This window comes from Cyanistes caeruleus, chromosome 2 (assembly GCF_971803275.1).
Source record: "Cyanistes caeruleus chromosome 2, bCyaCae1.hap1.1, whole genome shotgun sequence".
Taxonomy (NCBI): domain Eukaryota; kingdom Metazoa; phylum Chordata; class Aves; order Passeriformes; family Paridae; genus Cyanistes; species Cyanistes caeruleus.
Window position 1 is genome coordinate 61,143,387 of NC_141702.1, and position 27,611 is coordinate 61,170,997.

The following is a 27,611-nucleotide window of genomic DNA, read 5'->3' on the forward strand; positions in this document are numbered from 1 at the left end:
CAAACTGGAAAATATTTAATGGAAAAACCACACCTGCAGCTTAATTGTTTGTGATGGGTTTAGTTATTTGGTTTTATTTTTGTTCTGGATTCTGGGGTAGGATGTTATTAATATCAGAATTTTGATAAAGCTTTATCAAAGAACTTAAGTAATTTTCATGTGCATATGCAGGGATGTGAGAGCTAAACTGTTGCAGCCAGGTAATACAAAATAACACTTGTAATTTTCTTAACTAACAGTGAATTTATGTGCTTGGTCTCAGCAGAATAGAAAGTAGCCACAAACTGTAGAAGCTTTTGAGACTGGTTTTACTCTGAACGTTCTTAATCTGTTCCTTGCTGCTGATGTATTACAGCCATCTTCTGGGTTAGTGGATAAAGTAATCCAGTTATCTCAAGTAAATGAAGACTGTGACTCTAGAAGATCTGTCAATTTATAATTATTTAATTGCCATTATTTTGCTGATGCTTAAGGATGTGAAAGGAGATCAATAATATTTTGCATGTAAAATTGCTTTGAGGAAGAGCTTGCTAAGCCAACCATTTATAAGTTTAAGAACTTAGAAGAGACGCTGTTTCTGCAAACTTAATCTTGTGTAGGGTAGGCTTTTTGCTTGATCTTCAGTAACAACTACATACTATTTTATCCTGGTAGAAAAAAAAGGGTTTTTTTAGGTTGTACTCTGTGTGTGCAAGAATCCCTCTCCTAAGTTATAGCCACATTTGTTATCCCTTCTCCCTTACAATGGCTTTGGGATTTCTTATGATATTTTTGAGATGTTACTGGTCCATCTGCAAGGTGCCTGACCCTGCATTAGTTTAAATACAAAATGTAGTAAGAAATAATGCTAAATATATAATTTAAGAAATACTTGAACAGAATACTTTTTGTGAACTTTGTGCTGAAAAGGAGGAAGTGTTGTGGTATTTACTAAAGAGGTTGCTGTTACTTTTGGTTTTATGTAGAGAATGCTCAGCTTTGAGGTTAGCTGACTGTGTAAAACAGCTAGCTAGCTGGATTCAATGGGTGAACATGAAAGGAGGGCATCTCTTATGGGTTTTTTCCTGTCAAAGAGGGTAATTACTGAAAACACTTCTTTATTACCTCAAAAAAACTACTCTAGTGCAGATGGCTTTGGTGTAAGAGAAAAGTTCTTATTTCACAATGGTAGAGAACTTTTCAGTCCAATTTGAACACCTCTGTGAAATAATTACAAGTTCAAGTTTGTTGTGGGTCCACAGATTATCTCCCATTTTGAGGGTTGTAATGCTTTTATAATATTTTATTTATTCTTAGGGCTATCTCATCATTCAGCTAGATTTTTTTAAAGAATTTGAAGGAGACATCAGATAGCAACTCTTTCTGTGCTTGCTCAACTGCAGGTATTGCTCTTCATAACTGTTTTACCGTGGCATGTTCTTAATAGCCCTATAAGACATTCATGTATTTTCTAGAAGATTACCAGAGCAGAGTTTTATTGGATTCACTTAGTATTTATTGACTGTCATGTACTTGCTAGCTTTTACTAATGCTTTAGTGGGATTTTTTGGTGGTGTTCAGATATGACCAAAATCCTACGGGTTTATAGGAAGTGTAGCTTACCCTGTAATGGATGTTTTGATATCCTGTGTAGGGCAGAGCTGCCAGAGTTTGTACTGACTCCTCTTTAGGTTGTGTTGACTTAAATGGAGTTGATGACTTTAAACATTCTTATCTATCCCAGAAGGCTGGTAAAAGGTGAAAGCAGGTGAAGGATGCTGGGACCTTTGAAAATGACATATATTGTGTTAAAAAAATTTGCTCAGGCATTTATGCTTCAAATGAGTAATTTCCTGTGAAATTGCAGTTGGTAAGGAAATAAAACATGAATATGCCTATCTCTGTCTCTCTTGTTTCCACAGGAAGTTAGTTTTTTTTTTTTCTTGAACACAAGCTTCTGTGAAATGCTTTGTCCTTTTGGTGTCTGTTGAAGTGTTTCACCAAAAAAAACCATACACAAATGGAATGCAACCTGTTTATGTAGACATATTATCACCCTCTGCTTTTTCTGGTGGAAAATTAAGTAACTTAATTGGGAAAAGCTGCATGTCAAGGAATTCCCTGCACTGACAAAAATACCTTGTCATTGTGTATCTGAAGTTTTAGTGGGTTCTTTTGGTGGTTTAGGTTTTTGTTTGCTTTAAATTTAAAACTCAGTATTTGAAAATAACAATCCAGCAATGCAGGTGGTTGGTCAGATTCTCAGCTGAGGTCCATCAGTGAAGCATCAGTAGGTGCTTTGGGAAAGCTTTACCCTTTTGTCTTAGTGTCTACACCTGCCTAGAGCCTGACTGTATCTACTTCAGATTAAGTTTGAAACACTTAACCAGTTTCCATATCCATGCCTTTAATATTGGTGTACCATAAGTGGAATTGTCTTACATTTCTAGTAATATGCACTAAACCTTAGACAGTAATATTGAAAATAATGTGGTGTGTAAGCTGGTTTAGGTTGAATAATCATCTTCTTTCTCCACTTTGCTGCAGAGTATATTAAAATTATACTTTAGTGGGGTTTTGCAAAAGTGAGGATCCCAGAATATATCCACACTACAGCTATGATGCAGTTTCAATTTTATACTTGCGTATATTTGTTTGGGACCAAAATCATTAGTGCACTGAGCTGGAAATAATATATATCTTAACTTCTCTGTGCCTCTGTGTATTAGCAAAGATAACAGCATTATTTGGTATCAGACCACACACAGGTAATTGATGGAAGTGACTTAGAGGTTTTGGTTTTTTCCTCTTAGTCTTGTAATGCATTTTCAATAAAATGAGATTATTAAGGGACATTTTTTCTCAAAAATTTTGTCTCAAGCAGTAGGATAGTCATGGGACATGTAGGCCTGTATTCAAAACTAACTTAGGCTTTTTTATTGGTTGTTTTATGTTGACTGTACAAAAAATGTGAAGGTATGTGCCTGAGTGCTAATGGACAATATGGTGAGCCTCTCTGAAGATCAGGTCTGTCTTAAAACCTCTCCTGTGTCTGAATTATTGCATGAAAGATTTGAGTATATCAAAATGTGTCTTCCACATTATTTGAAATGTCTTGAATAGGTGAGAAGAGATAATGATTGGTTTTGGTTTTTTTTCCCCTTAGGCCCAGAAATCCTGAATCTACAAGGCCAAACAGAGAAACCCAAACCATTTCTGCCACTACTTTACACCATCTCTTGACAAATTGTCCCTCCATCTGGTGCCAGTTCAAGCCCTATTTGGGACATTGCTGCAAGCTCTCTTCTGTTTTGGAACCACCTCTTGGAAAGAAGAAAAGGAAGTTAAAGGACACGTGAAAAAGTCAAGACTGCTGTGACCTTGATAACTGTTCAAATTTCCTGGGTAACAGAGACACTTAAATCTGTGTGAAGACGGACAAAATTATTTTTCTTTCCAAGGGCATGACACAGTGAAACACATCAACAATCAAGTAAGAGTGCAGGCCTTTAGGAAACATCCAGACCAGCATTTGGGTTGTAGTGGAACCCATAAGACAGGAGTCTACAAAACAGGTGAAATAGTGAAATTTGATAAAAATGGCCTGTGAATTTAATCTGAACTTCCTTAAGGAATTAGAACGAGAGGCTGTTCTGGAGGTCCTATACCGTGACCAGATGGTGAGAAAAATGGAGGAGGAAAGAATAAGGTAACTGTTGTTCCCCTATTCCTGTTTTCCGGTTTGTGATTTGGTTTTATTCCCTTTAGAATTACTCTTCTTTGTTGGAGGACTTTATTGTCCTTCTAAATGTATTCATTTTCTAACTTATGGTTAGCTAATGCCTTTGTATTGTCTGGGAAATCTAAGGTTATCCAGTGCCTCTTGTTTTTGCCATTCTATTAGCTCTACACTAAAGACCATCAAATCCTGCTCACTGAATAGTGTATTTGGTGAATTTTACTTCCAGCCTTCATAGAAACTTCAGTTGCTGGCTGCATTTTTTCTATGAAGGCTTTGTGTATTTGCATACATTCTCATCATGTTCCTATGTATGCATATGTATAGTCTTAGTGAAGTGGAACATATTCAGATCTTTGGCTGGCTTGTTCAGCTTACAGTGTGCCAAGACTGGAGTTAAGAATCATTGGATACCTGCTCATCTTGCTAAATCCATCACTATACCTTCTCACACACAGCTGGCAGCAAGCACACCACTCTACCTTGGAGGTTGTTACTTGTGTCAATAGGTGTCATTGGTTAGGAAAGTATTTTATTTACTAATTTCACACTATGCCAGTATCTCAGCTGGTGAGGATGAAGAATAATTTTCCAGCACTTTATTTGCTTTATATCTTGGCTAGGACAAAGATTTCTCAGTACCTTGTATCCTGCTCTGTGATATTGCATCCTCCTGTAAAACTAGGTATTGGTGTGGGTAAGATATTAATTTTCAGTCTCTTAAATGTGGAAAGTTAAACTTTGTTTACATCAAGCATTTCTGTAAGTATTATGGGACACATTAAATACAGAACAATATTAAAACAATAGCAATTACATGAAGGGCTATACAGAATGTCCAAATTGGTTAGAAAATCCCTTTTAACTACTGATGATGTTACTATCAATTAAAAACATAGATTTTGATTATTGGTACATGCAATGGAAACAAAGTTAATGGCAAGGAGGTTTTGATATTTTGGTCTGTGTGCTGTTTTGGTTTGTTTTTTTAGCTTTCAGATGATGCATTTGTTATGATTATTTTTTTTACTCAGTAGAATGTTTAATTATTGGATAAATATGATTAAAAGAATCAAATGTAAGGGACTACCATTTAGTCTCAGTTTTTGTAAGTGAATGCATAATCACTTGCATACAATAATTTCAGTGCTGAAAGTGGGCCTGAAATGAACAAAACCCCCATTTATACTAAACTATTTCTGTTAGTTTGCTCAGTTCTGATCACACACACAGAGTCGCACTGCAGAAATGCTGTGTGTGCACATTTTCAAAAAGTGCTTCAACAGAGGTCACACTTGAGGGCATATCTCCCACTAGAAATGGTTTTGCACAACCAGGGTATTATTAACTTGTGCATTATGTAAGGATTTTATCCTTCGTAATTTTTTTTTTTTCCCTTTTTACCTGTGGAATTAGGAAAATGAAATTGCAGCTACAGCAGCTTCGGTGGAAAGGGGCAAAAAATGCAAGGCATGAGTACCAGGAGAGATCTTGTGCTCGCTGTCAGAAGTCACTGGGGCTGCTGATGAACAGAGGAGCAGTGTGCAATGGATGCAGTCATCGGGTGTGCTCGGAATGCCGTGTCTGCCTGACCCCCTGCCTCTGGAAATGCACCATTTGTTATGCTCATGGGTAAGGAATTTTGCTGGTTTGCCCCAGTCATCCAATGGATGCCCACTGGTTGTGTGTATCTGTTGCCTGAACAGTTAATGAAACAAAGCCACTGGTGTAATGAAAATGTTGGCTGAAGTCCTGGTAGCGATGAAATGGATGGAAACTTTGTGTTATTCTTCATGTAGCTGCTATTTCCTTCCTGTGTGTAGCAAAATGGATCCTCAGGGTAGGGACTGTGAGTGTGACAAAGATGATAATAGCAAAGCACAGAAACAGTTGTGGGTTTCTGAGCCACAGAGAGAGCTCCTTCCTGTACTTGATGTTGAACTGGGGCATCCTCACAACCTGCTGAAGGTGCTGTGCTTTGATGTAGTACAGTCAATTTCTTGACAATTTCCTAATCATTATTTTCTGCCTCTTACCACTGGAGTGAGAAACCTGATTGATGAATAATTTGAAGTCATGCTTTATAAAATTTTAAAGAGCAAAACCAATTAATAACATTACTACAATTTGTTCAAGTATGGTCAGAAATACAAACCTGTTTACCTTGAATTAGTTGATTTTTTTTCTTTTACTATGTCACATTTTTGTATTTCAGGATGCAGGAGACAGTCTTTTTTTTACTGTATTGGTACATTTTTTTAATATCAAATTATTTCTTCATAGTCCATTCTATTAATTGCAATCTTTCTAAGCAAAAGGATTTAGATATATTTCCACATTTGATGAAAAATAATACATAGGTGAAGAATGATTAGTTTGGGAAGCTATTCAAAAGCTCTATTGAATGATAAATATCCTTGTAGAAATGGTGAGGATTTGGATGAAAACTTACTTTATGCCAACACAAGATGAATCCACCACTCCACTCCCTCTGCAGGTACCAAAATGAGATTAAAACAGAGGCAAATATAAGGCAAAGTATTGGTCTCAAGTTAAACAAATTTGCAGTAGTTGGAAGTATTTTTTTTGTCGTTTGGAAGAGAGCTGTACACTATAATCAACAAGCTATTCTCTGAATCTTCAGTTCATTTAGTGACTAATATGCAAAATAGTAGTTCAACTGTATTTATACTTGATACAAAATAGTTACTAGACTTTGGTTTGTGTGTTTTACTGTGTTTCAAACCACATGCGCTAAACTGAAAATTCAAAAATTAGCTTTCCATATCCTTCTCTGGATAACCCTCTCCAATTCCTCTTGTTTTAAATTAGTTTCCAGTTATTTGGTGGCTGCAGGGGAAATCCCCTATAGAAAGTTGCTTGTTGTTAAGCTGCTTTGTGTAGTGCTGCGCACCCTTAATTATTTAATAAGCTTGTGCAGATATTCAATGGTAAAACCAAGAAAGCATTATTTAGATTAATTAAAAGACCTTTTTACTTTTCCTCCAGGAAATTACCTTTTTTTTTTAAATCTTGCTAATACAGATGGATATGCCAGCTGTCATTGAATTTCTCTTTATAGGGAGGAGAGAGTACATTTGATCTTTAGTTATGATGTAAAATCAATTAAATTCAGACTTCTTTCATTGCCTTCAGTGAGCTTTACATCAAAGCTGCAAGTCTCAAGGAGGGTAGGGAATGCAGCAATGTGGTAAATGGTACTCAGCACCTTTTGTTTATCCTGGTGAGGGAAAAATAGGATGGCTAAGAAAGGTAAGAGCTGATTTCCAAGTCCCAAGTAACTGTCATTTTGGATCTTGTTTATTATTAGACTAATTTTTTGACTGTTTTCCAGAGATGTGAAAGTGAAGGCTGGTGAATGGTTCTTTGAGGAACGAGCAAAGAAATATCCAGGTGAAGGTAATCACTGGAACAGATCATAAACTGCTATGTAATGTGTAGCTGTCATGTAAGTGAAACATAGAATGTAGTCTGACACTGTATCCAGTGTTTCTTCAATTTTACCATGCTGTCCATCTGGCTGTGCAGTAAATAAAACATGAACACAAATTAGCAGAACAAATTTAAAAGTGTAGCTTTTGTCTGAGTAATAAAAGTAAAAAAATTGTTGGCCATGTAAATTTGAATTAATGAGCAGGTAAGACTTCTAAGAAATACAATGATGTGAAATTATAATTATATATATTATAGTATATAATTATACAAATGTTATATGTACAGGATGAAAATGATCTTGCATTCATTGTTTGTCAAAATTTAAACTTTGGTTATTTTCACTGAGGAAGTTTTAAAGTTTAAAGAAATGATAGAATGGAATATCTTCCCCGTGTGTAGCTATAAAAGAGCAGAGAGCTAAACACTGTTTTGTTACCTTCAGCCAGCTGGCTGTGCCATTGCCTTCTGCTGGGTCTTTTCAGTGCCATTAAAAGTACAAAGCTCTAAAAGAAATTATAGAGGATGTGGATGGATTGCTCCATGGGGAATGTGTTTTGCCAGCAAAGGAGCTGTTAGTGTTTATTTTCACCTACAATAAATAGCAAGGTGGAGAAGGTTTGTTTCCTCTTTTCCTTGATGTGCCACTTCAGATAGGCATCTACTTAATTTTGTGTCTGACTGTAGTTAAATGACACAGTTTCACTTCCAGGATCTGCATTTATGTTGAAGGGTACTAAAAAGGAAAGAACTAGGCCTTAAGTCACCCCTGGGAAACTTGAATGGGGGGACTTTTACAAATGGAAGAACATAATCGGGCAAATTTTGGGTAGTAGGTGTTTGTGAAAGGCAGCATATTAAGAAACTGAACTAAATTCTCATTAAAAAAAAAAAAATTAAAATTTGAAAGATTTCACTGAAATCCATTCTAGCCAACAGTCTCTGATTTTAAAGTTTCAGTTGACTGATTTTTTTTTTAAGCACACTTCCATCTGATAACCGCTGATAATAATTTTCCCTCATTCCTTTCAATGAGTATAAAGCTGGTAATTTTATCAGTCTCTCTATTATTTTAAAGTGTTGTTCTCAGATATTGAATCTGATAATGTAAGTTACTGACTGTCCCTTTTCCCAGCAAAATAAATCAGTTCTCACTTTGAATTATCAAGGCTTTGTGGGTTCTTGAAGCATTTTGCTTAGTTAGTCTAATGGTAATACTGTTAAAGTCACAAAGATCTAAGGATATACAGAAGATAAACCTGCAGGGAGAAATGTTTTGTTCAGTTCCTTTGATTAGAACAAGTGATGTATTTAAAGGAGTTTAAAAAGTGACAGTTTTTGAAACACAGCAGCCTTTATGCATCCTTCAATCCTGGAGGTAGAGTGCCCTCTTTTGGTTTGAAAATATAGCATAACTCAAGTAATCACTACGAAGTAAGTTTAACTGAAGAAATAAAACTTTTACAGTAAAGTTTTCTCATGTTGTGTAGTAAAAAAAATTACAATTTTATACTTTTTATTATTTTTTTGTATCATCTAGCTAAGGAATGAGATTCATATTTTCATAAAAGTGGTGGATTACTTGTAGTGGCCATCAATTTAAAATCTAAGGTAGCAAATGTTATTTATAAATAAGAGAGAATTCTGGAGTTCTGATTGAAAATTCTAACATCCATGAGCTAATTATTGTTTCTACCACTAATAAAGTCTATTACTTTTATGTAAGTAATGTTATAATTAATGACATCTTCAGCAAAAGCTGGATCACATGCTGCTTACTGGATCAGGAATTACTAGTGATTAAAGTCACTCCAGATAATTTCAGTTCACCATTTGTTATATATGTGATCCCCCAGGAGCAAATGACAGTTTTATGAGTCTTCATTGTTCATGCCTGATGGAGCTCTTGCTCCTTGATGTCTTCACATCATGTGGCTGCGCACCGAGGAATGTGCCATTGTTGCCATTTCCCTGCAAGGATGCTCTTAGCAAAGGGTCTCACTCATGTCTGTGAGCTAGTCAAGCATTTTCATCATTGCTCAGGTCTCTAGCAGGAAAAGTGCAAAAAATTTTTTGTGAGGTGTAAGAGTTGACCATGTGCCTGCCCTTGTACACGTTTTCAAGCTTCCCCTAGTGTTTGTTTTGTGGCTGAAGTGTGCTTTAGTGCAGTGGGCCCGTGCACCACCTGCCTCCTGGACCCTGGGAGGCTGAGAACACTTGGCAATCTGTAGGAATGGGCCTGTTGGCATCTCTGTGTGATTGTCCTCAACATTTGTGAAGAGTTATCTGAATGTGTCACCTGCAACAGGAGAGGGTGAACTCATGGTAGGGTTTGAGATGCAGGAGGAACTTGCTGTGTCGCTTGGCATGCGTGCTGATACATTAGCTGGGAATTGACTTCATTCCTGACTTGCATTTGCATGAGTTTATGTAAACACAGGGTTATACAGGCATAAGTAACTGATCTTTAGTTGCTACTAAATGATCTCTGGATTTGTTTTCCCTCCTTCATAGGCAGACATGAAACAGTTGGTGCAAAGCTCTTGGAATCTTACCAGAGTCTGAGGTAAGACTCATAAAAGGGCAAACAGTCCTAGGACACTGTGAACCTGTTGTATGTTTGACATATTTTATGTTATAAACCAAACAGTAGTTTGTATTCTTTTATTATGAAAAAAAAAAATCAATACTTTTGGAGTTCAAATGATAAAAGCATAGAAAAATTTTTACTTTTAGCTGTCAGCAATCCACAGAACAGGTCTCATATACAACAGAGTAAGTACTATGTTTGAAGTAATAGAATCTTATTTGAAATGAGGGGACAACATGCATTATCTTTATCTGCTTATATTTTTTGCATAACTATTTATACAATTATCTGTTAAATTTTCAAAATACTTTTAAATTATTGTAAATGAGAGTTCTTCACTATATGTAATAACAGCATCATCATTTGTTCAATAGGAGATATTGCTGATATGATACTTTTACAATAAATAATAGGCAAGAAGTTAGACACTTTCATGTACCAAACTAAAAAAAAATAAATTCTAGTTTTCAGTGAATAAATATTTTGACTGGAGGGCAAAGCATGACCATACTTAAGTTATTACCAGTGATACATAATGAAGTAATAGTCTGCTTATTATGTTATTAAAGGAACCCTCTGCCTTAAAATAAACCAAACCAAAAAACCACAACACCAAACAGCAACAGCAACAACTACTACCAAAACCCAAACCAAACAAAGAAAAATACAACCCCAAAAGCCCTGTGTAAAATAAGACATGAAGAGATGGTCTCAGTTTAATATAATTGTCTGGCAAGGCACAGCTGCCTAAGAAAGAAACTTATACTCAGCTGGATAAGATCCTAACCAAGACTCACTTTAGGTGGTAAAAACTAATCAAGAAGGAAGTTCATCAGGTACCTTAGGATCTGTGATTGTACTGTGATAACAGAATCAGATTATTATTTATTTTTTTTCACAGACCAGGAGTATTTATCACAGATGGAATGGCAGGAATGTTTAAATGGTCTTTAACAGCTCTGAACCCAGGCAAAGAAGGATCCTTTTAGTATTGTAAATAAAGATGACTGTTTTCTGAAAACATCTCTGAACAAGACATGGGGTACATTTTAAAGGAATTGTTTTAGAACTTAGGGCACAGACTGTAATACTGCCAGCCATGTAGAAGTCTAGGGAGCCTATCCTAAATTAGATCTTCCAGATAGTTCTAATTTAATAATTTTACCTGGAGCACCCCAAGATTGAGAAGGTAGAAAGGTAGTCCTAATTCCTAAGAACAGGCAATAAACCTGTGCTGCAACTCTTACAGACACAGACTGTCCACCCAGACCTTTATAGAGTGCAGGAAACATGGGTAATGAAAATACAGTGCATGGACGGGGTTTATTTATTATTTATTCATCTCTTGGCATAATATATTAATTATTGCACTGTTTATCTCTTATATTTCTAGTAAAATTTCTGTCGTACCTCCAACTCCACCTCCTTTCACAGAATCAGCAGCAGGAACCAATGTGATGGGAAATGTATGTATCTGTAAAATATACATGTATGTGCACTGCTTAGTGTGTCATTCATATGAAAAGGTCAGCCACAGAAATGTGGTAAATAACTGCTGTAACATCACTCTGCAATATAAATGTAACTTTTTTATTACTTTGTCATTAATTTTATGGAGCATAGGTACTGGTAGAGAAAGTTTAAAAGCTATGAGGGCTGTTTTCAATTAGTTTTCAGTTTTTGAGGGAAGTGGTTAACCACTCTACTTAACATTAGAATGTTGGATCTGGTTTTTGGTGCCTCATCACAGGAAGTCTGGACTGAGATCTGAGTTCCACTCAGACCTGAAGGATCCCATGACATTCAGTAGTCACGTGTCACTTTTGATTACTGAATGAGAAACACTGAATTTGATGGCTACATTTGCATTGCAGTTTCTAGTGGACAGAATAGTAGAACATGGCTTGAAATTCACAGAAATTGCACTAAATTACTGTTTAATTTAATTTTGGACTGGATCCTCAGGCCCTGGTTTTGAAGCCCACTGCAGTTCTGTAATAGATAAAAGTATTAAATACCTTACAACAAATCAGTGATGTAATTAGCTGTATTTATGAACTTACTATGTGATCCTTCTGTGAGGAGTTCCACTTAGATGTGAAAGGCCATGGAATAGAAAAGACTACTTTCCATCTTGGTCCATTAGTGTGGTAGTTTCCAACTAAGTCAATGTATGTCCTCAGGTGTATTTGTCTACAGAAGTGAGTGAAGGGCTGCAGCCTTACTATCTGATTGTTATGTGGTCTGTAGATATGTAATCATGGAAACTTTAAAATTACAAATATCTTGTGTTTTCTTACTCTTTGCATCTCCCATTTGCAGGAACTTGGAGAGTCCAAAAGGTTTAATAAATCTGTTGAAAACTTGTTCTTGTCTCTCACAACACATATAAAAAGTAAGTAGCTTTTGCTGTCTTGTCATTCCAGAATAATGTCGTCAAATATTTCAATTTTTTGGCCAGTGTTGACCACGAGTCATTATAAAAAAAGCTATTGAGTAATGGCAGAAATTATTAATGCCAAAGCCGAGCCAATCTGAAAAATAATACAAGAAGTCTAATTCTCCTTCAGTATTCTGACAGTTGTTAAATAAACTGATTATATAAAACCAGAACACTTTTCATGTAAAGATGGAAAATACTGCATAATGTTTCTTTTTAAATTTACCAGGTGTTCAGATGGAGTATATTTAATTCGTGATAGAGTAATAACCAATTTCTGATCTTTGTGTTATCTAGCCGGACCCCAGTCGAAGAGTCTATCACTTAACAGGAGTTTAATATTTTTGTTCACTGTCACTATTCATGAAGACTTCCCTCCTCTTTCTCAGTCTAGTTGTGTGCAGTTTTTCAGTGCATGTTTCTAAGTGCTCTCCAGTCCTAACAATTCCTGTTCTGTTCTGATGCTTTTGGTTCCTCCCATTCTCTTATGCTGCTCGCTGTTCCTACGGATGCAGACTGTGAGTGCACCTCTGAGGGTAACACCACTGAAGACAGTCTTTGTGAAAAACAAATTAAAGGCATCAGTGACCAGAGGAAAACAACTTCTGAGCCTTAAGAAGATTACAGGGGCTTGCAAATTTGCATGGATTTGAACAAACCATAGTGTTTTCTTACTAGCTTCAACTTGCACAACCCCACATGTGAGATTAATCCTGAACAAATCTGGCTTCAGTGCCTTTCTGCCTTTCACCCTAACTCTTGTTTTAGCTTTGTTTGGTCTTTCCTTTAGCTTCTTCCACCCATCTTAAAGACCTCTTCTCCTTTAACTATGCAAATTAAATATTGTGTCTGTAAGAACACATATTAAAGTTATGCAGAGACGTGGTGACATCCTCCTAAACAGAAGCATACAATGGTGTAAGACACTGGAAGCAGTAATAGCTCCAGCACAGAACAGGATGCAAAGTAATTTATTCAACTTTCTGTTAGTTTGAAGCCTGGCCATATCTCAGAGTTATAGGTAAAGACTGTCAGGACTGCAGCAAACTAATTTATTAATTCCCTGCTACCAAAAGGAAGGTCCTACTCCACTCACATCTTTCTTTTCTCTCCTCTCTGTTTTGAGCCTTATGCTGCTATGATTAGCATCTGGAACCCTCTGGAAACTGGTTTAGCTAATTTAAAGGGCAGAACATTAACCTAGACAAAACACATAGGTACTTCTTTGCTGTTTTAGTGAGTTAAATGGCCTCAAGGTAAGATATATGTTGGAACATGTACAACAGAGTGCTGGTCCACATGATCAGGAGCTATGTCAGGGATGGAGAAGAGCAGAACAGAGGTTTCAAAGGGAGATAGAAGCAAGTTGTCAGTTCAGTTCAATTAAAGGTGAAGCCCTACTCAGGTGCTCTTGTCCTCAGTTACTGTGGAGCAGTTTAATTTGGGAGAAAATAATAGGCTATTGCAATCATTGAAATGAGTAGTTAAAAAGTGTAGGAAGTCTTACAGAGGGAGTCTTGGGTTTCTTTGCTCAAGAAAGCAGCTTTTTCAGACAATATGGCCTCTCAATTAAACTTGCTACCATGCTGATAAACATTTTTGATCACAAGATCCAAAGTTAGTACTCTGTATCTTATCTAGATAAGTGTCCTGGTTTGCAGAGGTATTTAATACACCCAGCTCTTGTGTATTGCAGTAAATAAACCTGGAGAACCTCGTCCTGCCACTGACTCTCTCACTGGAGCCAGTGTGTGTGCGTGTCTGAGAGCAGTGGGAACGAGGGATCAGCGCGTGCAGCACAAAGCTGCTATTGTGCAGTCTGCTCCTTTCTGCTGTTACCTCCTGTTCCAGTGTGCCTTGGCAGTGAGAGGAGATTATAATCCAATAGTGGCCATTTGGTGAATGTAAAATGAATTACTGGTTGTAGTTTTATTTGCAGTGAAAAATTGCCCTTGGCACTAGAGAGAGTGTCAGTCTTAGTGATATTTGGGTAGAGAAGCCAAAAGAGGAATAGATATGGAAATGGAACATTTGTGTTTTCTCACACAATAACCTGTTCTGTAACCTGTTCCTTGTAAGAGAGTGTGAGGCAAGGTTGGTGGTTTTGCTTCTACTGCTGGTCTAGCTACTCAGATTGTATCTATTCCATTAGAACTCTCAATTCCAGTCTCTTTTATGATCTCTGATTTCACTATGTATGTTAAAAACCTGGTTTCATTTACAGAGATGGCTTAATTGAGCCTGCCTTTGAATAGGTCACATGGTGCCTTAATGGTGTACACAGAGTACAGTAAACATCTGAGGACTGATTGCTGCTAAGAACAAACCTAACCCAGAGTGTCTTTAAAAAATCACACTTGAGTGCAATTGTTTTTTGAATACCATACTGTTATGTTGTCTAAGGTTCCTCCACAGAGGTTCATCTTGTGAGAGAAGTGTTTATTTCTTCTGTATGAATTAAACATATGATAGCTATTTCATGTACTACTTATAAATTTTTAATTCATCATGAGAGTCTGTCTGGAATTGACAACAAAGTATCTGCAGTTAAGCCTGCTCATATTCAACTTCAGAAATCATGGATGAGTGCTGCCCTTCCCTTTAAGTGAAATTCTGAGTGTACACTGAGGAATAAGAAGTGAAAAGTGGGGCATTAAATGTCCAGTTGTCCTGTAGATTTACTACATGTTACTGAAGTGCTAATTCAACAAGGAGCTTAAGTATAGACATAAATTTATCCATATGAGTAATGTTACTGAAGTCAATGAGGGCTATTCAGGTTCTTAAAATTATATATGGTTTGGGACCAGAGTATTTAATATCCCTCTTTTATCCATATTTTTGATACATTTCTAAATATTTTCCAATGTGATCTTCTTTCTACTTTTCACTGTCGTATTTTTATAATGATTTTGCTTTTATCCTGAACCAAACCAAACCGCTTTACAAATCAAACTATACATAGGGACTGTAGTAGCTGCTTCTGAGAGGAAACTATATTTGATGGCCTACAATTCCTTGCAGCAGCTATAATGATAGGCAGCAAGGAGTATAATTTCCAGTTGAAACAGCATGAAAGATTTAGGCAGGCAAAATATAATTATATACAATATGACAACCACTTGTCTTCCCATCTGTTTCTTACTCTTAGGAGATCAATGCTAAAGGTGCAGGATGACAGTTTGAAAGCTACAGAATTAGCCTGTAAATCTATAGGATTGCTTACGAAGTTTGTTATAGTGACTTTTCTCTTTATTTTCAATTCAGAAATATCAAAGTCCCAGAATGATATGGCTGACAGATGTGTCTTAACCACAGATTGTGGGAAGAATGTGGAAAGAAGAAAGCAAAGAAGAAGCCAGTCTGACACTGCAATCAACATTACAAGCAGGGTATCCATATTATTATACGCAGTCTCTAGCTGTAAGAGCTGTTTCAGAGTGAAATAGATTTGTGAGAACCATCATGTGCACAGTGGAATTTTGCTTTTATTTTATGAACAGGACATAGCTGGTCTTCACTGACTGTGTTCAGAACTCTGATTCTTCACAAGGTTTTTGACAGATTCTGCACAATTGATGCCAGCCCAGAGTTGAAAAGTTAGATGGAGATTTTTACAAAGGGAGGGAAGGATGGCAAGGATGGGACATTTTGCTCTCAGGTGCTCACAGATTCTCTTGAATTGATACCTGGTCTGTGTGATTATTGGACTGCAGGAAAGTCTTCTGTCTTGTCTTCTTCCTGCTCTTTTGCTGCTGAGCAGGACCAGCTATGACCATCCCAAACCTATCCTGATGTTTTCTGAGTATTTTTTAAATTGGCAGAAACAAAGCATTGCTATTAGTTGCTATGCAACTTCCCTTTTCCTTTGCTTTGGTTACAGTCTCTAGCTTTCAGTGTTTTCTTGAGAAAAATCCAGTCATCTGATTTCCTACAAATTGTGCAGGGTTGAAGATGATCTCACATTTCTGCTTTAGAATTATACTGAAGATTTTGTTTTGTACACTTTCAGCTGTCAAGTGACTGAACTTTGTCCATATTCATTTTTCCACATTGTGGGTACTTACTGAATTGCCTTGTTCATCTGAATGAGGTCAGTGTGGTTTGCTAAGTGCCTGGATTAGATGCTGAGAAAAGCCCTTGCTTTGGGCCAGACTTTGTGGCACACATTGCTCACAGCTCCCTTGAGCACATTTTACTTTCCTCAGAAGCGTTAGGTGCTGATATATGGAAGACACAGGATGTCAAATTGCATGGACTGGGCAGTTTGAATTGGTCCATCAAGGGCTGAGAGCTCTGTGAAATTAAATCTGGTATTTTGTATGAAATCAAATTATCGATAGAATTGGCAGCAATTATTGGTTACCTGGGTGCTGCTTTCATTGTGGCAAGCCACACTTTGGTGTTAACTTTATTCCACAGGCAGAGAGGGCACTGCTTTCCTAATGCATTGAAAAACATCACAGTTGGAGACAATGGGAATTCAGACTATGCTTCATTGCATGCTGATCACAAACAATCTGCCTGTTTAAAAAAGATGGATATGGATTCTTTGGCTTCACAAATTAATTAGCAGGAGTAGAATCCAAAGAGTAGGAGAATCCAAATTATTTGTGTGGGTTTTTAGTTGCCTGTTTAAAGATTTAGGACTTACATCCACACATTGCATTGCAGGTTTTGGAAAATAGATTTCAATGTTTGTGTGCCAGAGCACTAGATCTCTGAGTCATTTGGACCAACTGGACTATATTTAAGCTAGAATTTAGTTTTTAATAAATTAAAAATTAAATTTATTAATTTAATTTTAGTTTTGCTGGAATTACTGTTGATTTTTTTTCCCTGTAAATGTCCTTCAACTTTGTTTTCCTTTAGGAAGGGTTTACATCCTTACTAGAACTATGCCTTAAGTTATGGGACAGAACCTGTTCTAAATTGCACTTACAAAACAACCAATTATGTTTATAAGAAAACATCATGTTGAAATCTTAGTTGTTATGATTTCCACCCTAAAAAGAACTTTTATTTTCAGAGCATGAATCCAAACAGTAGCTTTTCCCCCTTGAAACTCAATTTTTCTCTAAGGAATGACTGTGAGGTAGTAACTGTAACCACAAGTTTGAATGTGCAGTGTTTAAGACTGCTTAAGGGCACTACTTAAGCCTCAAGAATGCTATCTGTTTCTTAAGTAAGTTTTCTAAATTTGTGATGTGTGCAGAGCTTGATTCCTTCTGATTAAAGTTGAGAGAGATTATACTTAACTTCAGTATTAGTGAAAAAATCAAGTCCAATGGCAAGAAGTAGCAGCCAGTGTAAAATCTGGGTTTTGATGGCCTCTCATCATCAGAATCCCTAAGATTATTAAAGGGAAGTGCAGTTATCACTGCCTTACTGGAGGAACAAGCAGGCATGTGCCACGTTTGGGAGTTTTTGTGGTGCATTGGTAGCTGTGGGATACCTCTCCAGGGGCAACAGAAGCAGACATTAGGGCTGGGCTTGTGTGACCTGCTGCTGAGTTTAGCCCTGGTAGCTGTGTTGCCTTGTCAGTCTTTTATGTTCTGTACTGCCCAACAATGAAGTCTTTCTGATCCAAGTAAAAGCTAAAATTCAGTGTGCTGTAACTTGTTTTGGTTCGCAAGTGAAATTGGTTGTGCTTTAGGTTTTATAAAGCAGAAGACAGTTTCTCTGCTGGGAAATACTATTTTGGGTTTGCTTGGGTTTTTTTTGAGACTATATTCTGAATGACTCTTTTGTCTGTTTCCCTCTCACAAGATAACTTAATTCTTGCATCTATTCTTAAGGCAGGGCATTTAATAGACATCACAATTTCTGTGGTAACAGCACGCTGGTTAGGATTTTGCACATCCTGTTTTCTTCAGTAGTCTCACTGTATTATCTCATCTCTTGTCCTCATTCTCTAGTGCTTTCTGCTGACTGTGCAGGAGGGTTTGTCTCACATTTCCTGTTAGCTTTGTGCAAATAAGTCCTAATCCTTTTTAATGATTCAGTCACACTATATCCTTTTTCGTCTTCCAGGTAATCTGTTACACAACTTCTTAAAATAAATTATTTTCTTTGATCCTAACCATGCAGAATTTTTTACCTGGCTTTTTTCCTATCCATTGAGGTGTCAACATATTTTTCATAGATTATATTATCCCCAGGAAGTGGTGTGCCAGAAACACCAATATTTTTGGTTTACATATTTCCAGCCCTATGTATTTGTATTTTGGCGCTTCATTCTATTAGCTTTTGTTCTTGGTAAAAGAGGTGGCTGAAGATAAATCTCAAGCAGTTCTGATTGATGCATATAACTCTCTCAGAAATTTTCAGGCTTTTCATGGGAAAATTGGAAAGGGAAATGGACTTAGTCAAAGCAAAGTCAAGAATACCTTGGAAATTCAAACTTTTTCTATAAACAAAGCTCAATAGGAGCTTGTCAGTCTGCTTCTGTTTTCAAATCTCTTTCAACTTATGTTCATTCTTGCATAGGTAAATATGGGCATGTGTCAGGCATATTGCAAAATACAGATTTTAATTTCCTGGAGGCAAGATTTTATTTTCTTCCAAAATTATTGGTTTTTTTAAGGCCTAATAAGGACTTCTATAAATATATTGCTATTTTTGGTGTGTTATTAGTAGACTGCTGTAAGTAATTACTACAGTTGTGAACCTTAGATTAGCTGGTGGTATGCTGATTTAAAAAAAAAATTAAGATAATGAAGGTACCACTAACTGGGTTGAGAGAGTTAGAAATCAACATTTAAATTAAATTATTGTCTTTGAAGGTGTGCCACCTGCATGACCTTAATCAGAGTCCGTTGTAGATATTTACTGAATTTTCTTTCGATAGCATTCTTGAATCAGGACGTTTTTCTTAAATTGAAAAAAAAATATATAAAAATTACTCTGAATTTCTTGCAGGTGAAAGGTGCAGCCAGTCTGCAACAGCTCATCACTGAGGCCCAAAATGACAGTGAAACTCAGAGCAAAAGTAGTTGGAAGGAGGAAGAAGACATAACAACCAGTCCCACAAGTGATACAGTTTTCTGTGATGGCAGAAAACATGTAAGTTAAAGGTGAAGCACAACAGAAGAGGTGTTTAAAGGGAATAGATATAAAAGCTTGTGCAGAATGTTGGTGTATTTTGGATTATATTACAAAATGAAGGAAGAATTGTACTTGAGTTTGTATCTGATGAAAGACTGATGCCTTTGGTGCAGTCCTGATAGTAACACTGTAACTTTTTGAAGCATAAGGCAAATTAATAATGGATAATTGATGGAGATATCATCCACTGTTAATGAATAATTGATAGAGCAGCTTCTTCTGAATTTTGCAAATGCAGCTAACGTTTTCCCCTTTTGATTATTAGGATCCAGATTATGAATGCAGTGCTTTCTCACCTAATATCTGGCTTTTTCTCTTCAAGCTTCCTTTACCAGAAAGGTTTTGTCAGTCTGCAAGATCTCTGTGGTATTGGAAATGTCAGTGGAAATTCAAATGTCAGAATGCCAGTGAAGGAATAGGAAACTGACAGTGATGGAAGCCAGGGGAGCAGTTCATAGGCTTAGGGGATGACATTGAATCATCATGCCTGGATGGCATTTTGAATACTACAAATGAGTGAGAAGGAAGCTGGTTATAAATTAATTCAGCACATGCTTTAAAGCCTCTATGATTAACTGTGGTAGCTAATTTCTATCTATCAGTGATGAGGTTAAGCAAGGTGAAGTATCCAAAGAATTCATGACTGATTTTGTAAAGAACAGAACTAAAATTACTAAAAATCCAAATTAAACCAGGCTGCTCACTTGACAGAAAAGCAGAAACAACAGGGACCGTAGTGCTTTCTTAGTTCATTGCACTGTGAATGAGTCTGAGGTGTTAAGCTGACAAAAGGAAAACAGTTTTGTATTACATTTGTGATTCCAATGACAACCATTTGAGCTGGGCTATAGAAAGCTCAGGCTTAAAATTGAAATATTTTCTACTATCTTATAAAGGTGGAGGTCAAATTCCATAAAACTTCTCTTTGTGGGTAATTGTAAGATGTTGAAGGCCACTCCATAAAAAATTTATCCTTCAGACATCAAATGGCATTGCTTCCAGTCATGCCAGCAGAAGTACAATATGTTAAGTCATTGCTAAATCCCTGCTCACTGAACCAAAAGTGGGGACTTCCACAAAGAATGTATGGGATGCCTGATAAGGTGGGAGACACTTGTAGTGATGTTCTGTCCAAACATCATTAATCATAACACCTATTCAACCTTCCTAAATAAATAGGGTGTTCTGTGGAATAAATATGAGGAACTTTCACTGAACTTTGTTTTAGGACATTGGAGCTTACGACAAAACTATTTTCATTCCATTGCCGTAAGGGATTTTGGGGGAAAATAAGCATTTTCTGGTCTGGTGAACAAAAATATGTTAGTGAATGAAAGCTGCAAATTAGATTGATTACACTGATGCACTTCTTGTGGAGGGAGCAAGATAATTTGCAACAAGCATCAGGTCAAAACTGTCCTTACACTTCTTTTGACTTCCACAGTAAGCACTCTAACCCTTCTTTTGACACGTGTGTGTTGCTTAGAGCTTAAAGGAGTAGATAGCTTCTTTAATTTAATAAATACATTGGTGTGAACTGAATATTGGCAAGGAAGAAAAGCATCTCCACAGAAGAGAGATATGATCTTGCAAACACTGCTTTGCACTCGTAGCTGCTGGGTTGTGCAATGCAGAACTCCTTCATCAACCAGTCCTGTGTGGTGTTTATTTTCAGGAGGAGGAGTGATCTAACACAGATATCTCAGCAATCTAGGGCAGTGTTGCTGAGAGACTGATCACAACAGTGGTGCCTTCGTGACAAATGCTGTGTAAAAAGTTTCTAGGGTTCACCTTAAAGAATATCATATAAATGAATGGAGATCAAACTGTTCTGAGTTGATAATTTGTTACAGTTAAGGCAAGATTGCACCCTGGAGTTAAGTGTCTGGGCTAGGCCACACAAAGGATTGGTCTCTTCCTTCTTTGCAGTGTCCTGCCTTCTGTAAATGCTAGATACAAGTGCTCTTTATATGTGTGGATGGAGCTTATATAAAGCATCCAAACCTTTGCCCCAAAGGTGGAAGTAAATGAAGGGAGAACAAAGTGGTTGAGGTGATCTAGGGAACGTCATCTTTATGCACCCACATACAACAGCTGGGAGTATTAATGTTTTAATCTCTCCTGAATGGTCTGCAATACAGAGTACATCATTTTTATATAGAATTGGGACAACTTGTAAGCTATTTACTGGGTGTGCAGGGCACTGTGGTATTTCCCCTAGTAGATGCTAGAACCAAATGTCTTGGTAGTGTACCCTACTATGAGCTATGTATTAAATTCAATGTTTTATTAATATTTTATTTAATTCAATATGTATTAATTAATTTTTTAAAAAATGTTTATAGATTTCAGAGGGTATTTTCATTCCCTTTCAGACACTTAGCCCATTTTTCTTGTGGGAAGAAACACGGCAGTTCTGTATGAAAACAGTTTCTAGATCCAGAAGTTACTTAAAGCATTTTCTCGGCCTAGAAAGTTTACTGAGAGAAGAGGGCAAAGCAGTAGAATTGCAATTACAGATATGATTTTCAGGGATGTTATGGAAGCAATGGAATATTTTATACAGATTACCCTAAATTTCGTGACTTGCAGTAGCTTTACGGTGATGTCTGTAAATATAGTGACTATTGAGGGAAATAAATGTTTTGTCCTGTTTGATCTGAAGCTGCTTTTACTGAACATTTGTCTTTTCTTAGGGGAGTTTGTATAGTCTTAGCAGCACTTGCACTGAGTCTGGCAATTTTGGCAAGGCTAACATCACAGGAGAAATAGAGTTTGCCTTAAAGTACAACTTCAGAGCTTGCATCTTGGAAGTTTGCATCAAGGGATGCAAGAACCTGGCTTATGGAGAAGAGAAGAAGAAAAAGTGTAACCCGTAAGTATTTCTGTAGAGAAGAACAAACATAAGGAAAATATTCTGGTTTTTACAATACTTACAAATGTTCTGAGTGAAATGGATTGATATATGATTGTATGCCATGCTGGCACCTTCAGAACATCCAACATACATGCCAACCCTTTGCACTTATACACATTGCATGACAAATAAGTTTCATACCAGTTCTTTTTCCATTATGACCATTTTCTGCTAGGAATTATCTTTCCCTGCCTGTGAGCAGGCAGTTGGGCATATGTGTTGCTGGTGAGTGACCTTTGGGCCCCAGGAATAGCCATTCAGTTTTTAGTTCTTAAGTTGTGGCTGGAACATGAGATGTCCTGTTTCTAATTCACCTGATGACAAATTGTGGGTGAGTGCGTGGTTGCTATCCTACTGGGTGCTTCCATCTTCTGTGATAAAAGCAAAAATTTCAGCTGCTACAATGTATTTTAAATTCTAAAGCTGTTTAATAATTATGCACCGTTTTAAGAGGAAGTAGTAGATATTTCTGTGCATAAAATATGCCATAGAAAATTTTGGTTGGATAATTAAACCTCGGTGATTTCTGTTTACCACTAAAGAGTCCTCTTTGACCATGCAGCAACCACTGATAGAAAATCACCAGGTAGAATCCCTGGCTACTTGTTCTTGCCCCTGCTGTCTCACTGTGTTTGAGCATTTGAACGCCCACATTGGAATCATGGACTTGCAGTCACCTTCACCCAGCAGGACAATGGATTTTGTGCAGATCTTGCAGAGAATATTCATAAAGACAAGCTTGGTGATGAGCAGTGCCTTGCTGGGAGAGCAGCCTGTGGAGAAGGGCTGTTTGGGAGCACTTCAGAAGTGGGTCAAGGTTCTCTCAGTCCCCTGGTAATTAAGCCAGGCAAACAGTTGCAGGAAGCCTGAAAGGCAGTGTGGGAAGTGCTGTGTAGTAAAAATTATGTTCTCTATGGGTATATATTTATATATTTCTGTTGGTTTCCAAGCCAACTGAAAAAGTACAGCACACTTATTTGACATGCTTGCTGAAAATCAGGCTTTTAACTGTTGTTTAAAACCTGATTAATTATTTAACTTATTTTCTGGTTTGAAGTCTGGCTGGCTATGTTTTAATTAAAATGATCTGGGCTCACAGAACAAGAAGCTAAATTTTCTAGTGTCTGTATATTTTTAAAAGTAGCTTTACCTATGGATCAATTTGGAAAAAATAGGGAATATGTGTAAGCTCTGCACTGATGATATGAGATACAGCTGATTTTATTTACTCAGTAAGCTAATCAAGAGGCTGCTTTAAAATTAATTTAAATAATAATATCTGAAATATGTATAAGTACAGTTTAAAAATGCTTTGTATTATGTAAGCAGACACTCCTTTCCCTGACAAGCTGGAAGCACTCCCTGTTGCTGAAATTCTTTAGTTTTGAAGCCATAACACAAGTACAGCCCACTGAACTGATATAAAGGGAAATATTTAAGTATTAGTGTTCACTTGACCTACACTTGAGAAACTTAGGGTATGAATCATTGGTGCTTGATATTGGTCTGTCCCAGCTTCCAGAAAATTTTTTGCCTGTTTTTTCTTGAATCAATGTTAGGACAATTTTGAGCCCTTTAGACAATCTCCCATTTTCATTCCAGTGGCTGCTAGAATGATTAGCTTTTGTAAGACCTTTGAATTACTCTGTATTATTTACCTGATGTTGTGAAGATGAGATTTTCTTCATGAATGTTGGGGGACAAGTAGCACTGATTTGAAAGTTGATTGATTTTTTCTTTGAGCATATAATATGCTGTTTGTTTTCATCATAAAGCTGTCACTACAACTGAGTAGGCGACTTCTTTAGGGGGCTGTTTTATCAGGGGCCAAGAGTATGACAACAGCATTCCTATTCAGATGCTAATCCCTTCCCAAGTACAGTGGAATTGAAACACATTAGCTGAATGGTACACAAGGATCCTTATAGTCCATCTGCTTCTATTGAGAAAATATGTAAATCATATTTTGCCATTTTATTGCATGGGAACTTACAAAGTCAGTGAAGTTGTTTGAGAATTAAGAGAAATGTCTTCTCATCTAATTGTTTTTTTTTCATTTGATCCTCCTTGCCCCTTCTGATCACTTTCCATGTATCTTTATCTCCGAGGTATGTGAAGGTTTATTTACTTCCTGATAAATCTCCTCAGAATAAGAGGAAGACAGCTGTGAAAAAGAGCACAGTGGATCCAGAGTTTGATGAGACTTTGAAGGTATGGTTAGCAATTCCATGCTGCTGAGTGTGCCTTTCCATGGTACAATCCTGCAAGTTCTGAACTGACCTGATATGGCAAATTTAGGAGTCACTGAAAATAATAATTAAAGAAATTATATTTTTTCAGTCTAAATAAGAAAGGGTTGCTTTTGGAGCTGCAACAGTAGATTGCAAACCATTAGAGAAGTCTGCCTTTGTCCAAGAAAGTACTTGGACAATACCAGTGTTGTTCTGATTTACCATATGGAAAAAGCAAAATGTCTTCCATAGATGCTTTCTCTCGTGCATTCAGAAACTTGATGCATTGCAGAACAGTTGGAGTTTTATACAAATATCCCTTCCAAGTGATACCTCTTTGGTCAGTGCCACTGGAAGTGTCTCTCTGCGGTTAACTGTGTGCCAATTGAAATCAACCATCTCTAAAACAGTGTCTGCTTCCTTTTCCCTCTGCAGCTGATGCCAGGCTGTTTCTTTGTACTGTTTAATTTCAAACATTAATAATCCCAGCAGAGAAAAGTAGTTATGATTTCAGCTCCTTAATGCCTTTCAGTATTGCTTCTTGCATCCTTGTTAGAATTATGTATAGGAAACAGGAGTCATTATTCTTACCTCACAGACACTTCATTAAATATAAAGCTGAGTACTGTCAGCCAGGAGAGCCTGCATTAGTTTGGTTGTTCCCAGCTCCACTTCTGTACTCAGATCACTGCAAACCATTTCTTTTGTGTGCTTTGGCAAGCTGCAGTAGGACATAAGATGAGTTCTTCAGTAATATGTTGTCTTGGAGGAGATATGACAGAAAGTTGGTGAAGAGGCAAACTTGTGTTGCTTCTTGAACTACACAAAAGTTTTAGTGTTACCCCCAATTCTTGGTGTGTATGAACATCAAGAATTGGTAGTGAGTGGAACAAGCAAAATGCTTGATAAAACCATAGTTAAAGTTTGATAATAACATAAAAATATTTTTGTTATGTATGTGATTCTTATATGGCCCAAAGCCTTTCTATAGGGTTTAAGATGGCAGAAAAAAATGGCCAGAAGTTGAAATCACTGGTCCTAATTTTACAGTTCTTTTTCAATGCCTGTCATGCAGAAGTGATTAAAGGAGTGACAGCCATGCCTAAGTTGGCTGCATAAATACTAAAGGTGTTTACTTAGAAACATTTAAAAATAGTTTATTAGTTTATCCAGAGTAGCAGAAATGGTCAAAAGTGCTTAGTGCTACTGCAGGTGAACTCCATCCTAGACACTGAGATCCAAATGGGTGGGATTCAGCTGCAGGTTAAGGTAGCTGCACGGGAGAGAGAGCTGTGTAAGTGCTCTTGGAAGTCACTGGAACGCAGGGTGAGTCAGGGTGATCAGCCACAGAGCCCACACCCAGCTTGTGATTCAGCAGCCTAAATATGGGTACTGATTTCCTTGCCTGTGCCATTGCCTCCAGGTTTCCATGCAGGTCACCTGTGGGCTGGGTTTGCCAGTCTCAGGGGGTGTATTAGATACCCAGCAATGTCTCTAACTATGTTTGGAGAGTGGATCAAGGCTTTAATTAGTCATCAGCTGAATTACTTCCTTGCCCCTGCTGACTGCATTAAGTACATGTCCACTGACCAGAATGGGAATTTAAGAACCATCATTAGGTGTCTTCTTGAAGTGGCTTCCAGAACAGCCACATTCTGCTGGGAGTGTAAACAGAAATATATATATGTGTGTGTATGTATATAAACACATGCACAAAACCCCCCCAAAAAAACAAAAACAACAAAACCCAACCCCCCAAAAAAACAACCAAAAAAAAAAAAAAAAAAGCCCAAACCCAAAACCCCTGCAAACCAAAAAATAACAACCCAAATCCCAAAAATGGTCAAATGTTATTTAAAGTTCTGAATTTATAATCAAAAACTTCAGCAAGGCAGGTCAAGGTATTCCCGGAATGTTGTTTCCTAGTTGAATGAGCATTATTCAGCATGTATAATATATAAGTAGTTGGGGTTTTTTGAGATTGCAAAGCACTCTCAGACAACATGGCTCTGTTTGCATCCAGAGGCCTTCAGTCATGCTGTGGCTGGACTTCCTGGGAACAGGTCATGAGTGTGGGCCTGCATTCATCCTGTGCATTGCTCTGTAAACGCTGTTTTTCCTTCTAGTACAAGATTGAATACTCCCAGATGAGAAGTCGGCAACTTCAGATCTCTGTGTGGCATGCAGGAGCTCTCAAATACAGGGTGTTTTTGGGGGAAGTGATGATTCCCCTGGCAGCATGGAATTTTGAAGAGGACTCAATGCAGTTTGACTGGTACCCGCTCAAACCCAAGGTGACTCTAAGTTTTTGTGCTTATTTGTACCCTAAGAGCAAGATGTAGTGAAAGCCGTGAGAAAGATCACCCCTGTGAGATCATTGAGGGGAAAATGCTGTCAGTGCAGCCCATCAGCAAGATGTGTTTGGAACACAAATAAGCTGTGAGAAGGATGTGAGAATAAGCTGTGGGAATGATTGCAGTAATACAGACTTCTGTATGTCCCTGTCTTCAGCTTGAGAAGCCTGAAGATGATCTTATCCAGTACAGCGGTGAACTCCTCGTGTCTGCAAAACTGTCAGTACCAGCCCAGTATCAAAAACTTCAGTTTGAAGGTATAAAATGTTTTGGCATACATGAGTGCTGAACAGTTGCTCTCAATGGTCTTTAGAGGTCTTTTCCAACATAAATGATTCTATGATTCTGTGAATTCCTTGGCTAGAAAAGAATTGAGATGGATGAAGGACTGGTAAAATCCAGTATGGATTTTTAAACAGCTACAGCAAACAGTGTTTTTTGGTGTTTTATGTCTTAGATTATTTAAAATCAAAACATTTTGTATATTTGTTCTTTTTAATGCCAACAAAAGTTGTACATTATAATGGCAGCAGTACAATGCATCCAGCTGTTTTCCAAACTTGTGCCTGTTGTGATGTTACCAGTAGAGGTTATTCTGGAGGTGAAACAGCAGTTCTGCTGTACAAGACAGAGACTGCCAATTTGGGGAAAATTTGGAAGGGAAGTATCTGCAAGCATACCAGACCAGCACCCTTGGCTTCCTCCAGTGGTCTCATCTTAGGGAGATTGTTTCACTTGGAAGGTGTTAGGTTCAAAATGTTTAGTCAGGATTCAGTTTCTAGTAATGAGAACTTGTCAGGT

The 27,611-nt window shown here is 37.3% G+C and overlaps 1 protein-coding gene across 46 annotated transcripts in view; it reads left to right on the forward strand.

The window, feature by feature from the left end:
• SYTL3 (synaptotagmin like 3) overlaps positions 1-27,611 on the forward strand; it is a 35,749-nt gene that overhangs the window by 3,442 nt on the left and 4,696 nt on the right. For 15 of the 46 annotated variants that reach the window (XM_086868606.1, XM_086868578.1, XM_086868618.1 and 12 more), the window contains 12 exons: positions 3,146-3,688; positions 5,135-5,350; positions 7,074-7,138; positions 9,686-9,737; positions 11,155-11,227; positions 12,084-12,156; positions 15,469-15,593; positions 19,123-19,266; positions 22,005-22,183; positions 24,334-24,436; positions 26,583-26,750; positions 26,968-27,067. In XM_086868606.1, the coding sequence (XP_086724732.1) occupies positions 3,579-3,688; positions 5,135-5,350; positions 7,074-7,138; positions 9,686-9,737; positions 11,155-11,227; positions 12,084-12,156; positions 15,469-15,593; positions 19,123-19,266; positions 22,005-22,183; positions 24,334-24,436; positions 26,583-26,750; positions 26,968-27,067 (1,408 nt within the window). In that variant the 5' untranslated portion in view covers positions 3,146-3,578. Of the gene's footprint in view, positions 1-1,296; positions 1,383-3,145; positions 3,689-5,134; positions 5,351-7,073; positions 7,139-9,685; positions 9,738-11,154; positions 11,228-12,083; positions 12,157-15,468; positions 15,594-19,122; positions 19,267-22,004; positions 22,184-24,333; positions 24,437-26,582; positions 26,751-26,967; positions 27,068-27,611 lie in introns of all 46 variants that reach the window. The other 31 variants (XM_086868798.1, XM_086868797.1, XM_086868789.1 and 28 more) reach the window with 5 other exon arrangements.